General features: G+C 40.7%; 1 protein-coding gene across 1 annotated transcript in view; it reads right to left on the reverse strand.

Annotated features, from left to right (window-relative positions):
• The window catches only part of MAML3 (mastermind like transcriptional coactivator 3), a 289,017-nt gene that overhangs the window by 135,405 nt on the left and 138,894 nt on the right, over positions 1-14,718 (reverse strand). The window contains exon 2 of the mRNA XM_067567993.1: positions 1,279-2,772. Coding sequence (XP_067424094.1) covers positions 1,279-2,577 — 1,299 coding nt within the window. The 5' untranslated portion in view covers positions 2,578-2,772. The remainder of the gene's footprint in view (positions 1-1,278; positions 2,773-14,718) is intronic.

Below are 14,718 nucleotides of genomic sequence, written 5' to 3' on the forward strand. Positions count from 1 at the left end.
AATGAGTTAAAGAAATGTAAAACTCTGCTGTATTCACATGTGCATTAGCAATGTGAGTCACAATTAATTATCTCAAACTCTGCTCAAAAGGAAGCACTTATTGTAGGTGGTTGTGGAAACAGCTAATTTAGTAAAAGCTGTTTGGACTAAAACTAACAATAGATAATTCTGTTAGCATATCATTACATCACAATTCCTGACACACTTCGGTGGTATACCTTCCATGACATGTATCACATTCACTGTAGGCCTGGACTGGTTATATAAGAGTTGATTATTTTCTGTAGTTCTTTTTAAAATTAACAAAACAACACTCAAATAGTAATCTGGGCCCCTCTTCCTCACACTGGTGAACAATTATGCATACCAACAATTTTACTGAAGGGCTTCCAGTGTGAGTGAAGGGTTCCCAATCTGGCTGACCCATGATGTTACTTGGTATTTCTATTATTGTTTTTTAAATCAATTAATTTAGATCCATCTGCCTGTGTAGCCCAAAAATCTCAGAACACCAGCCCGATAGGGATTTGAAGTGAGACGGTAATGGCAAGTCAGTCAAGCCAAGGTAGTAAATCTTATCTCTGAGCTAAATCACATGACAAACGACTAGAGAAGACTTTATGCATCTGGAAAATGAAAATACATTAAAAAAATAAAGGGCCATTGAGGACCACTTTGAAGTCATGTCAGAAATAATCTCACTTTGGGCCTGATCCCATGAGGTAATGAATGCCCTCAACTTCTATTTACTCCCTAGAGTAAGAGTTGAGGGCATTCAGCATCCTGAACGCCCTTCCATTACCAATTCATGCCACTCAGCCACATTATTTCCAAATACTCTGCTTCAAGCTGGCTTGAGCCTTCCTTCATTTCCCCACCATTGAGGAAAAAGTGATACCGCTAAACCTCCTCTTAGAATGTTAACAACATTATGAAAATTAAAGAGTACAATGGTACCAAATGTAAAGGTACAAAGTCCCCCATTACACAGAGGGTGCAACAAGCTCTCAAAGGAGAAGAGACTTCAAAACCAATCTTCTTTATCGCCTCCCTGCCAAGCCCGAGTCAGCAGGAACACAGAGTATGTCAGCTCCAAATAAATGCATTCATTTGATGTCACACTGAAAACAAGTTGCTGCAAAAAAAACCCTTAAAGAAAGAGAAAATACAGAGACATATGAGGAGCTGCTAATGCTGAAGCTTTGTGCTACTCTCTCCTTGGTTGTCTACAAACAATACATGTGTATTATTCAAAGTGTGTCCTGTATTCATGCTTACCTGACCAAGGGAGGGGAGTGTTGCATATGCCATCGGTTGATTCATCATTCCTTTCTGCTTCATAATAAGCATGCGTTTCTGCTCCTCACTCAGGTGTGTCATCTGAGCTTGTATCTGTGGCTGCTGGGACTGTTGCTGCTGTATGTATGGCATCATGGGGTTCTTGCTGGGATTGGCCATTGGCGGGGTCATTCTCTGACTCAATTCAGCATTAAAATGAGTCAGAGGTTTAGTGTTGCCATAAGTAAGCATATTGGGCTGCTTGCTTAAGGAGTTTGTACCCAAATTATTTGTCTGCTGATTGATCATATTCAGGTGATTTTGAGGGAGGTAGTTATTCATTGTGGTCTTCTGTGGATTGTTTGCCATAGGAGGCACTATAGGATTTTGGTTGTTAAAGGCTTGGGGATACATCATTGGACTATTTGGTTTGTCTGCACTGAAGGGTCCTCCATACGGACTAGATGGAGGTCCCACAGGTGACCAGCTTGATGCTTGATTTGGATGCTGCTGCTGTTGCTGCTTCTGCTGCATGAGTTTAGCTCTTTGCTGCTGCTGTGCTGCCATTTGTTTGAGCTGTTCAGCTGGAGACAAGTCAGCACTGGGTATAGCCACAGGACCAGGCCCTGAAGCCGCAACAGTTACTGCTGCTGGATTAATAAGATAACCATTTCCAGGTCGGGATTGAGCTTGACCTGGAGTATGGGTTTGGTTGGGAGTTTGAGGTGACTGAACGACACAATTTGCTGGTGAGCTGGCAGGGATTGGAGCTGGTGGAGCACTGGATACAGAAGGTATACTAGAAGCTGCGGAAACGTTTGAAAATGGAGGACCTGAAGAAGAAGGCCTCACCTGGGGAGACCCCATTGGTACATGAGCAAATGGAGAATGAGATGGATCGCTCTTAACGCTTGCACTCTCTTGAGTCTCAGCAGCAGGCCTGGGAAATTCTGGTTCCTTCTTCTCTTCAAAGTCTTCATTGAACAAATCTTGTATGTCATCTTCTGGTACAGTGTTGGCTAGCTCATCTATTAACTCCTGCCACTCTTGATCATTCAGATTAATGTCCGAGAAAAGTTTGTTTTGATTCGAAAGGGATGTTTCAGAAGTGTCTATGCAGGTGGAGTCATCCAAAGGCTCTTGTTTTAGTTCCTTGTTTTGCAGGATGTTAAAACTGTCCTCAAGCTCACTGCAACCGTTAACAGGGAGCTTTATCTCTGGAAGTCCGCCATTTTTACCCAAGTCTTCCAGCCCACTAGTATGAGTTCCACTCTTCTGCAGGGGTAAGGAAGGTTTCATGTCAAGCTGGTGAAGAGGAGAAACAGAAGGCAAAGGCAAGTTATTGGGCAAGCTATTGATTGTATCGATTCCTGGTACATCCTTCCGTATCCGCTTGCTGGTCGGAGAGAAACTACCATCACAGACACCATTCTGCTGCTCTCCATTGAGGGGTGAACGTGCTCCTTCCAGCTTCCTCTTTACTGTCTCTTGTAGCTTGAAAGAAGAAGAGAAAGAAAAAAGAAAAACCAAATAAGCCACTTACACACATTTCTCTTTCACACAACCATGTTATGAACTTTGCAACAGTAGTTTCCCCCTTTGTATCCCACAGGTTTTAGAAATTTTGAGTGGGAAAACTCCGGAGTTTTCTCCTTATGCTTCAGACCAATTCTCCTTAGGCTTCAGACCAATTGGAGAAGAGGGTTTGAAACAAACAAAGAAACCTGATCCTGAATATGGGGTGCAAAATCTTAGCCATTGGTGCACTGCTGTTTAGTTTGCCAATTGAGGGGGCTTTAAACTATGAAGGTTAGGCTGCTATGTTAACTACTAAAAATAAAGGGAGAGGCCAACGTTTTCAAATGTGACTAGGGATTTTGGGTGCTTCCATTTTTGGGGGCCCAGTGTGGCTGAGACACCATAAAGTAGCTTCATTTTTAGAAAGTGCAGAGCATTTGCCCTCTGAAAATCAGGCTCCTTTAAGTTGTCTCAAATTGGGCATCCAAAAACTGAGTCACCAAAAAAATCACTAGTCATTTCTGAAAATTTTTGTTTCTAGAAAATTATTTACAGTATAAATACTCGCATTTCAAACACATGAGCTGTTTTCTTTTATGTTTTGAGACAAATGACTCATTTAAAGAGTTTTATCCAATCAGCACTCTGTTCTGATGTACTAGACTGTAAGATATATCGGAAGTCTGTCTTAAATCGTAAAAAATATATAAACTTTAAAAAAGAAAGATTGTTAGCACTTTATATAACATTGAACTGATTCAAATACTCAGAAATAAACAAAATTATAAAAAATAATAGTTTGTACAGCACCTAGCATGGTACCATAATAAGTAATAAATAACAAATAAAGATAATAAAATTCACTTAATAAAAGAAGTCCACAAAAGCAGCCAAATTAGCCCTTCTGCTTTATATGAAAAACAAAATAGTTAACAAGTATTTAACTTTGGTTGATACATTTATATTCCATCAATGCAACTATCTACAATTCTACCCAATGCTACACCAAATGCTAAGTCTGTTGCTTAAGTGCCAGGCTAAAATAAAAGTAGCCTTCTTTGGCTAAAGCATAAACAACAGCAGGGAGCGGAGGAAGTGAAGAGGTCAACTCCAAAGAACTTGTTCAGGACACATTTGCATCCTTAATATTAAAATAATGGAGGCCAAAATACTAATGATTTTATCACTTTTTAAGTATTTTAGTTTTACTAAGATCATGGACATTCAGCTCCCAGCCCTTTCCCATACTAGAGGTTCTCAACTTTTTTCTTCCCACAATTCCAAATTCAGACAATTTTTTTCTCCAATGACTTCCCATCCCAGAGTCCTCTCGACCAGTTCCCCTGGTGCTTGAAGGAAAGTTTGGTCACCTCAACATATCAAAGAATTTGGGGGAGGGGACAGTTCTCCACACTCCATCTCCTCTTGTTTTTCCTGGCTGCTCAGTACTGCATTCATGTCTTCTCATATCCCTCTGGTTTATGTGGAATGGGGGACTGGGAATTCCACTCTCTTTCCCTCCCCAAATGTTTATCCTAGCTGTGGAACAGGTAAGCAATGCTACTGTCTCTTCTCACTTTATAAGAGGATCCTGCGGACTCGTTCTCCCTCTCCAGTCTGCATGTACTCTTCAGAACCATTTATTTGCTGGGAGTGAAATTCACAGGACAAAGCCTATGCATCATAAAGTCCCAGTTAAGCACTCAACATAGTGTGTAAATGGGACTTTAGCAGTGTCCAGGCCTTATGCTGGCCCTCTGCACAGGAATTAATTTCACCTTTATAACATGGAAAGGAAAGTCTATGGGTTCCTAAGCAAAACACCAGCTTCTCCTCAGTCTCAGGTCCTGACTCCACTGAAATATATTAGAGTAGGAGAGATTTTTAGAGGGACAGAGTGGGAAAGTGCTTAATATGTTGCTAAGTAATATAGGGGCTGTCTCTCCTCAGTAAAGTTCTGTTGGCATATATGTATGGGATTTTGCTGCCTGTTACTCAAGAAGAAAGAACAGTGTATACATACCATAGTCTTTGCCCTATGCCTTTTTACAACACATTTTACGTCACCCATGCTTACTGGTAATGAGGGAATTTATATTAAAACAAGCAGTTTACACAGTCATCCACTGTACTCTGTCATCAGTGCTAACATTTCTAACGGGCTAAACAGAGAAACCTCTTTACAGGTAAATGAGATCAAACATCAGTCAAAAGCCAACTATAAACTCATTGGGGTGAGTTCCTCAGCATGGACTAGATTAGGGTCAAACACTCTAGTATTTTTCTTTTTGCACACGTCTGGGAGACTCTTGGTGCACTATCTCCAGCCGGAAGAATGGTCTATAATGTGTTCTGAGATTCCCTTACTCCTTAATTCTGGGTCACGGTTCCTATAGTTTGTCTCCTCCCCAACAGTCTCACTTTCTCTCTGTGAGCAAGCACCTTCCTCCAAAACCAGTGCCAATGGAAATCAGGTCCCATAAGGTGGCTTTATAACAGAATAACTTCTAAAGGTCAAAGCGAGCTGATCACCACCATGTGACATCAGAGCATCCATGCAAAGAGTCAGAGTCCCCAGGCTGCTCTTGGACCAATGTCACGAGCGTGCGGCAATGGGTTACCGCCAAGCCATTGGGCTTGTTTGACTGATCTTTATTCATCCTTAATTCAGACCGCACAAACCAACAAAGAGTAATGTGGATGTGGTAATACTACCTCTTCTCAAGTACAAAAACATAATCATTTCCAAGTTTCCCTCCTTCAGAGCTCAGGGGGGAAAAAAAAAGGGTCGTCATCTATTTTGGCTCCAAGAGCTGGTCTTCAGTGAAACAGCTGATAGAATAACTTAAAATAAATACTGGAAGTTGCTAGAGTATTTGATACTATCAGCCCATTCACACATCACCCACTGTATTAATTTTCTACATAGTATCTTCATTTCAGCTATTAAACATTCACTTAAACAAGTACTTCTATATCTCCCTTTTACCATCCCTCCTCTCCCCAAATCACAACAAACAAGTGACCCTAACTTGTTATGCTTGTGAAAGTGAGAGAGAGGACAATGGTGTAGGAAGCATTTAAAAAAGCTGGAGGTTGCTGTGCTCAAAGACCCCCAAGAAAATTCTCTATGGCCCTTAGCACTGAGTCACTACATGTTAAGTACTTGGGCCCTTCTACAGTGTAGGAACAACCATGCTGGAAGACCTGCTTACTGTGCTAATGGTTCTTTGAGAGTATTTACTATATGGTTTGTAGACTAGACAGAACCCAGCTGTGTTTCAGCCATGTCCCTGCAGTATGCCATGATTCAGGTGCAGGATTAAAACACAGTTGGGTCCCATTTACATTTGCAAGACTAAACTATATTTTTAGCAATGCAGAGGGACAACCATGTTCTTACCAGGTTCCTCATCATACTTATTTCTGTTGTACAGCTGGGCCTTTGTTTCCCCAGAATAATATCACAACAAATACTTGCATTAAGAATGGGGCTATTGTACTCAGGGTTTGTTTTTTTTTTTTTTTCATATAAACTTGTCAAGTGGTCACTCAAGGTACCAACAAATAGGTGGCTAGATGGAGGTGGACATGTAGTGCTGAGCTGTACTTAGTACATTTGGGAAGACTTTGAAGGTGGTCATTTAAAACATGAGTTTGCTAATAAGGAGATCTATTTTCATGTTTCACTATATCATTAAATGATTTATACTGAACCAATCAAAGTATTATACAGACATGTTTACAAAAACTTTAACACAGATTTGTGCCAAACAACCAGCAACAAATCAAACCCATTTCTGCCAATATCAACTCTTAAAGATTTCCTAATGTTCCAAAACTTGGCTGACTACACACACATACAAACACTTACTGACTTCAGCGGGAGTAAGAGCAGGACCAGTATGTGAATATTAATGATTACATTTATTTTTTATTGCAACAAAAAGCCAAAAGGAAACCATTTCTCCCCACATACATAATATACAGAGAGCATTAACTGTTGCATATGAAAACAAATGGATCCTATTTTAAGTTTGCATCTAAAATTGTTTGATTTTCCTAATGCAGCTTCAGGATTTTGAGATATCCAAGAATTGCATAATCAAAGGCCCAAAAAATAAAGACTTTTGTGCTTGCCTTTGTTTGCACTTTGAAATCACCTAAATAGCAGTTACATTAGAGAGAAACAGCATATGAAAGATGCACTTGAAGGGAATGTGGTGGTCACAAACTTTGGCAATGGTAAAAGGGAAAGCTAAGACTGCCTCAACTGCAGCACTTTAGGGGATGGGTTGGCAAGGAAATCTCTCTTCTCTTCTGGTATAAAACTGAAATATCCTTATTAGACCATTTTAGTACAAATGTTTGTTTTTATTTCCTGATTGTGAGGAAGTTAATTGGTGAATGGCTGAGAAGTCTTGTATTGACCATACATTCTGAATCAAGAGTCCACCCTGCTTTTGCATAAAATCACAGTATGTCCCCTTCCCCCTCTGAAACAAAGCCTGAAATGAGATATTCTATTATAAAACGCCTTCCATCTCCCTCAAAGAAACAATATGTTGCTTGTACATGCAATCTGCAGTTTGCATAAAACAGTTATTTGCAGGCATATTGGAGAGTTCTCTCTAAGAGCAAAAAATTCTTGATGCATAAAATAAAATAAAAACCTCTGCATGCCAGTAAGACATTATTCTTGTTAACAGATACTACCTTGCTGATGGGACTCCATTCCACAGCAGGTTTCTACCACAAAGCAGAAAAGCAGAAGGCATGGTGAAGCAGGACTCAGTATTATCTATATACCTTTAGAGGAACTTTGTTTGCAGAACAGGAAAAGGTCAAACTTTAGTGGGTTGTTTTTACGTGAATCTAAAGGGTGTGAGCGTGCACCCACAAACACACAGAAACGCATGCACACTTTTTAACGGCCTAATCTAACCCATCTTGAAATTTTCAGCAGGACTGCCACTGGCACAGCACAATATATCCAAAACACAAACAACAGACCACTTGAGGCTGTCGGCAGAGCTTTCATCTGCTGGGAGAAGCTGCTCTGCTTCATCCCACCAGCAGCAATTCATTTTTCAAAAGAAATTAGACCAAGGTGCTGTTGTTATAGCAACAGTCAGAGCCACTTATACAGCCCCATCCCCCCAATCTCACTCTGACTTCAGTGGGCAGCTATTTCAATTATGTATGGGGAGTGACCAGGACTGCTGCTGTTTAGTTCTTTTATTGCTCTTTCAAAAAAAGCACAGAGACTAAATTCTCTTTCTGTTTCCCCAGTATCTGGCTGTAAAAGTCAAACACACTTCATAGTGTTTAACACAGTTCCTCTTCTACTTGATGGTCAGATGATCAGTGAGGCCATAGATAGACAAGACAGCTCTAGTTGCTATTACAGATGTTTTCATCTACCAGCTACATAATGGTCATGTTGCCACTGACTTTTTTTGTTGTTAACCCAGCTCTGGCCATTTCAATCCATACGTTACATGGCATGAATGACAAGTATGGCAACTATTGTGTACACATCCTGAAGTTCTATTCTTTTTTTTTTTTTTTTGCAGTAGGATGAGGCTCTGTTCTGTAGCTGTCCTTTGTTCTCAGGGGAAAAATAAACACACAAACCCCAAAGTAAAGCTCTCTTGTAGAAGAGGCACATCTAAACAGAACACAACTTAATATTCACTTCATAGCACTGTCATGATTCAAGCTGTTAAATAAATAAATAAATATTGATCTTTTCCATTCCCCCATGCCATTTCAGATGAGCTGAGCTGTCATCCATCTGTGCTCAAATGAGCTCAAGCTCTCTCCTACAGCAATGACTAAATCCTGACTTTCCCTGCAAAGGGAGTCCTACTTCCCCTTTCATCTGTTTGGCTGCCCCACTATCTCTCTTTCCATGTGTTTCTCCACTTGTCCTACCTTTTCCTCTCTTGCCATCTCTCCAGTTGCAGCATTCTGCCTCCCAGCAGGGCAGAGGTGAACACAGCTTTCCCGTGAGGTCACTTGTAGTTACGCCCCATCCTAAGCCTGATTCAGTCACCTCTACTCTGTGTATCTGTCTCAAGAGTGAGAGCCCTGAGTCTACTCCATAACTTCCATTACTGCACCCAGATGCTAAGGATAGCTCACAGCTGGTAAATGTCCCTTGCCATGGAGTAACATAGAGTCATTTGATTTGATATGACTGATTCCCTGGCAAAGGTGTAATATTTCTCGTTGTGTCCTTTGATGATCAATATGGCATAAGCATTCTTCTCTTTGGCTTTATTTGGGCCTTATGAGTTCAGCTTTCACTTGTGAATGGACTTCTCATTCCTTCCATATTCCTTCCACTACACTATATGCAACAACATATAGTGATAGCTATTAAAGCCACCAAATACAAAATGCTGGTGTTTGAGAAAGAGCAGTATTTCAGTGTGGAATACAGAATACAAAATAACTGCACTATCTCAGATTCTGTGGTTGGGTGACTGTTGGCTTTTTAAGGGCAATCACTGCAGGTGCAATGGGGGAAATGTGGAAGGCATGAGGTAGCCTTTCACAAACTAAGGCTGAATTCTTAACAGACAAAGCAAAGAGGAAGTGAGTTATGTAAGACAACTTCTAACTAATTAAGATATTTATCACCTCAAACCTCTCCCCAACTATTTGAATTTTTCTTTCTACAGCCTATTGAAGGTGATGTTCCCAAGGCTGAGAGATCATAACTTGAATCCTGCTGTATCAAAATGATTTTGAATTGCAGTTGTACACAGAAAGCACATCATGCTCTTCCATTTTGTGCCTTGTGAACAGAAAAAAGATTTAAAATTTAAAATAAATTCATGTTGTGAAATCTGTTTTAAGTAGGTAAAATCTTGAACTGTCAACCTAGACACTATCCCATTGAGCTTTGTACATTCTTCAAGTAACTGCTTCCAGTGCTTAGATGTCACACCAGCACGTTTGATCCATCCTGCTAAGGGCTAGAAGAAACTCACTTCTATGTTGCCATTTTAAAAAGTGCTGCAGATAATGTTTGCCGACAGTTCTCAGCAGAACAAACCTGATTTCTGAACACTAGACAGTAAATCATATTAACTCTCACGACACTGCTAATCCTGAAATGCTTGACAATGTAGGAAATTATCAGTTTCCTACGATTTCAGCTGGGCTCGATGATGGGACGAGTTGGTGTTCCAAACAAGAAGGGTTTATGTCTGCTTGGATGCATTGCAGGCAGGGCAGGACACTAGGAGGTCAGAACACCAGCCTGGGCTGTCCATCTGATCTATCTTTCCATACTACCAGTTGCCAGACTAGTAACCAGTCGTGAGAATGGGATTGTGTTGGGCGGTCAGGCTGAAGACATGGAAACACTGTGACAGAATCATTCATGGAGCAGTGCAGGGAGGTAAGGTGAGCAGCAGAGGTGACCAGGCAGACAATGAGACTCTATCAGGGGACTCGGATGTGGTAAATATTCCAGTGATTGGTAAGGTGACAATGGCAAGGCTGAAGGTGTAAGGTGTAAGAGGAGAGCAAAGAACAGGAGAGAGGATGGAGATGGGGTTTCCATGGGTGTGAAAGAGGAAATGGAGGGAGTGCTGTATGTTAGTCTACTCATCTCTAGCCCCTGGCTGCAGAGTTGAGATACATTAGAAGGGCAGCGTAGAGATGTGTGCACTACCCCTGCCCATGTTGTGGATAATAAATAAAGGTCTTCAGTCTCCAGTGCTGTTGCTCCAGCAACTTTTGTGTAAATATTAATTTTATTACAATAAAAGGACAAATATATGCAGTTTTAATGATACTCTTCATATTCTTTTTAACTACAGAATGAACCTATCTTTTACGTATTAAAACAGTAAAGAGTGCTCAATTAGTGAGCTAGAAAGATAGAGAGGCAGGAGTAGGGGTATACAAAATATACCAGATATGTTGTTCAAATTGTTTATGTATATAACATGCACAAAAATTTGGTATATTTGATATATGAAATACAGGTTCATATATCTTACATAACAACCTTAATTTTTCCTTTAAACATTTTCATTTCATTGTTCTATTTCTTTCCCTCTTATTTAGCATGCAGATAAAAGCAAATATGAATATAAATACACTAAGGGATACATTTCTGAGGAGACTCAGAATGCAGCGTCCCTCGGGCATATGCTGAGCAAAAATGAGCAACAGAGGTGCAATCAATTTTCTTAGTCCTAAATTAGCAGCATGTCCAATTGGACCTCAAAACACTCATTATTTCATGGATGAAATTTTATCATCATTGTCAAATAGCCTTCACCATTTTCCATCTGAGTCTAGTCTGCAGCGCTTCCTTTCTCAGTCACTTTAATCCTTAGCCCAAATATCTAAATACTAAGAAAGCAGCACCCTAGCTAATGCTGCAGCTACTGTACATTTCAGCTTGTACAGAAGTCTTAGTCAAGGTGCTGAATGCATGAGGGTTAAACCATTTAGATAGCAATGGTTAGTCTTGTCACACAGAAAACAGCTGAGTTACACTCTTACTACATGCTGGCCTTAGAGACAGCAGGAGTTCCACTGTCAAAGCATAGTAGGAGGATTTAGCCATGAAACCTCTATTGACTTATATGGGAGTTGTGCAGCTAAACCTTTAGCCTTTGAAAACGCACCCTACGTTTTGTATTTGAACAGCAAATAAACTAGCGATAAAAAGAAGTCATAGGGGATTACTCAAGTTTATCTCCTGAAGAACCTCATGTTAGTCAGTGAACAATTCAACAAAGGGGCCCCCATTTACCTAATTGCTTATTTCACCAATAAGAAAATAGCTAAGCAAAACAGTGCTAGATGTACTCAGAGGTTATGATTTCCTTCCCATACCAGATTTACACTAGGGAATTTCACTGTCTTCAGCAGAGTTACTCCTTCTGTAATCTGTGTATGTGAGAGCAGAAACAGCCCCAATGAGTACAGCCTTGCCCTAACTCACTAGAGGATGAGCAGAAATGCTAACAACCTAGTGAAGGGAGCAGAAGCCATCCTGCAAGGGATGCTGGGAAGAATGTGTTCTGGTACTCTGGGAAGAAGCAGTATGTTCTCCCCCAGCAACTGCTTCCCAAGGCAGAAAGGACAAAAGAGCTAAACACTGCCCCCTCCTTCTCAAACCAGAAGCAGAACTTTCTTCCTAGCTACTGCTTCAGACAGCAACAGATTACAATCCTGCCTTGCTGCTGCATAATGTGTTGGGTGTGAGAGAAGAGGCTCCTAGCGTGCCTGCATAAAACAGGGCAGGATTTCAGATTGTAACTCCTCGGGGTAAAGCAATTTATCTTCTTATATGTGTGTTAATTCCAATGTACATCTATGGTGCAATTTACCTGCATAATACAATCATTAGTAACATACTCTGTTAAAATTCAACTGTACACCAATGAGAAAGAGAGAGAGAGAAAGAAGAGCACAGCTGGGGCTGGGTTCAGTTGGCAGAGGAGACACCCTATGCCAGCACTCAGTCACCCCATCAGTTCCTGCAAAATTTAAGATTTCATTTAAAAATATTAAGTTTCCAGCCCACGTGGTTTTGAAAAAAAGCCTTTGAAATACGAACCAATTCAGCACTGTATGACAATCTTCAAACAACTAGGAAAAAACAGTTCTAAGAATGGTATGAACTGCTCCCATTCAACAAGTGGGAGTATTAACTCAAACTTAATGATGATCACTTAAATGGTTATTTTGTGGCTGCTAGTTTTAGTAGAACCAGTCAGCTACTCTGGAATTCTATAGAGTGAGCCACAACCATTCCCATTGCCCCCGCTCTACCCCACAATGTAACAATTTAGCCCCTAGGATAAGTACTTTTAAGGCCCGTTGATCCAGACTTTAAATTCAAGATCATGCTCTTGACAAGAAACTGTTCAGTAAAATCAAAGAAAGGAGAAGTTGAAAGAAGTGTCTAGACAATCAAAATCATACACTAATATATGTTCAAGCTCCTGTGTTTCATTTATGGTGTATGATATGACATTAATGAGAAATCATAATTTGAGTTCTGAATTTTAAAATAACTTCACAATAATAATTAAGGCTAAAATTAGGTGTTGCCGAAGACACACCAAAATAAACAAAAAGAAAAAAATGTTTTGCTGCGCTCTAATGGAGTACCAGCAGTTTTCAAAACCCTGAGTTTTATTATGGGACAAAGCAGTGTGTTTTGGGGGGGAAAAAAAAAAGATCACATAAATGGTCTGAAAATAGAGCCCATGCCACATGATTTATGAGGAGAAGCTGAGGGAACTTGGCTGGTTTAATCTGCAAAAGAGAAGAAGAGTGAGAGGGGATCTGATAGCAGCCTTCCTGAATGGCGGTTCCAGGGAGGATGGAACTAGGCTGTTCTCAGTGGTGGCAGATGACAGAACAAGAAGCAATGGTCTCAAGTTGCAGTGGAGGAGGTCTAGACTGAATATTAGGAAAATCTTTTTCACTAGGAGGGTGCTGAAGCACTGGAATGGGTTACCAAGGGAGGTGGTGGAATCTTTGTCCTTAGAAGTCTTTAAGGCCTGGCTTGATAAAGCCTTGAATGGGATGATTTAGTTGGGGTTGGTCCTGCTTTGGGCAGGGGGTTGGACTAGATGACCTCCTGACATCCCTTCCAACCCTAATCTTCTATGACTCCATGACTCTGTAGTCCTAGAAGGAAGCCCAAGGAAGTCAAACGACTGCATAGTCCAAGGAGGCCTCAGACTTGTTTTGAATTATTTTGAGCAAGTTTAAAAGCCAAACATTGAGTACAGTTTTTTACCCTAATTTTGCTTTTAAATTCGGCCAAGTTTGGCCATGTAGACTTTGCTTCTTTGTTGCATTCATGCCTTCGCCTCACACTAACTCCTGGATATCTAGTGATATACAGCGAAGTCTAAGAGAAAAATCTTATCAGGCCTTACAGACCAGCACTGCATATCATGGTAATAGGGTCACAAGAGTGGAACTGCCAGATATGGCAAACTGCTGGTATGGAATTGAAGTAAATAATGAAGATAAAAATAAATTTTAAATAAACCGAGGCCCTGATCCAGCAAAGTGTTTAAGCATGTGGTCAACTTAAGCACACGAGCCGTCTCATTAAAATCAATGGCACCACTCATGCACTTAAAGTTAAGCTTGCACTTAATTGCTTTGCTGGATCACGGCCTGAGTATGCACCAATAAGAACATTCCTTGGTTCTGGTTTCATCTATAGTGTCTGGGCTCTTCTTTCTGGAATGCCACAGTAATCTGTGAATGATCCTCCACTTTTCTCTTCTGCCTCCTATCCAGACCTGTTATATGAACTTCTCACATGCCCATCAACACAGTATCTACACACCGTAACAGAAATTTTAAGAAGTGTCAGTTTACTTCTAGGAAGGAACCTAGCTTTCTTCCATTCAACCTTGGTTTAGCTCCACTTTTGTTACCAACCCTGGGAATCCAGAGATAAAAAAAGCCACTGCTCAGAATTTATCTGAAACATGACTGTACCTCCAACACCAGCAGCAACCCATCTGCTCTTGGGCTCCCTATTTTGAACTGGAGTTAGCAACAGTGGAAAATAGATTAAAAAAATTTCCTAGTGCCCACAAAGCTTAAAGATGTTGTGACGGTTCTCGTGGTACCCAGGACTGTGAGTCACTTTGTTACCTCCTGCCTCTAGCAAGGTAGCTGGGTTATTAGCTCCTAACACTACCAGCCTGCCAAAACCTCAAACTTTCTCCTTCGGACTATCTCTGCGCTCTCATCACCTTGCAGGTCAGCAATAGCACTCCAACCCCTAAGTGCCTTTGAAGTGTTGCCCTGTGACGTCAAGCCTCTAACACTAGCTACTCACAGAAATCCCAGATCATCTGCCCCCAAAGAAGCAGTGTACCCTAGTTTACTTGTCTCTGATGGTTTGCC

Source organism: Emydura macquarii, unplaced genomic scaffold, assembly GCF_026122565.2.
Source record: "Emydura macquarii macquarii isolate MOO-44397 ecotype Brisbane River unplaced genomic scaffold, CSIRO-AGI_Emac_v2 contig_2834, whole genome shotgun sequence".
Taxonomy (NCBI): domain Eukaryota; kingdom Metazoa; phylum Chordata; order Testudines; family Chelidae; genus Emydura; species Emydura macquarii.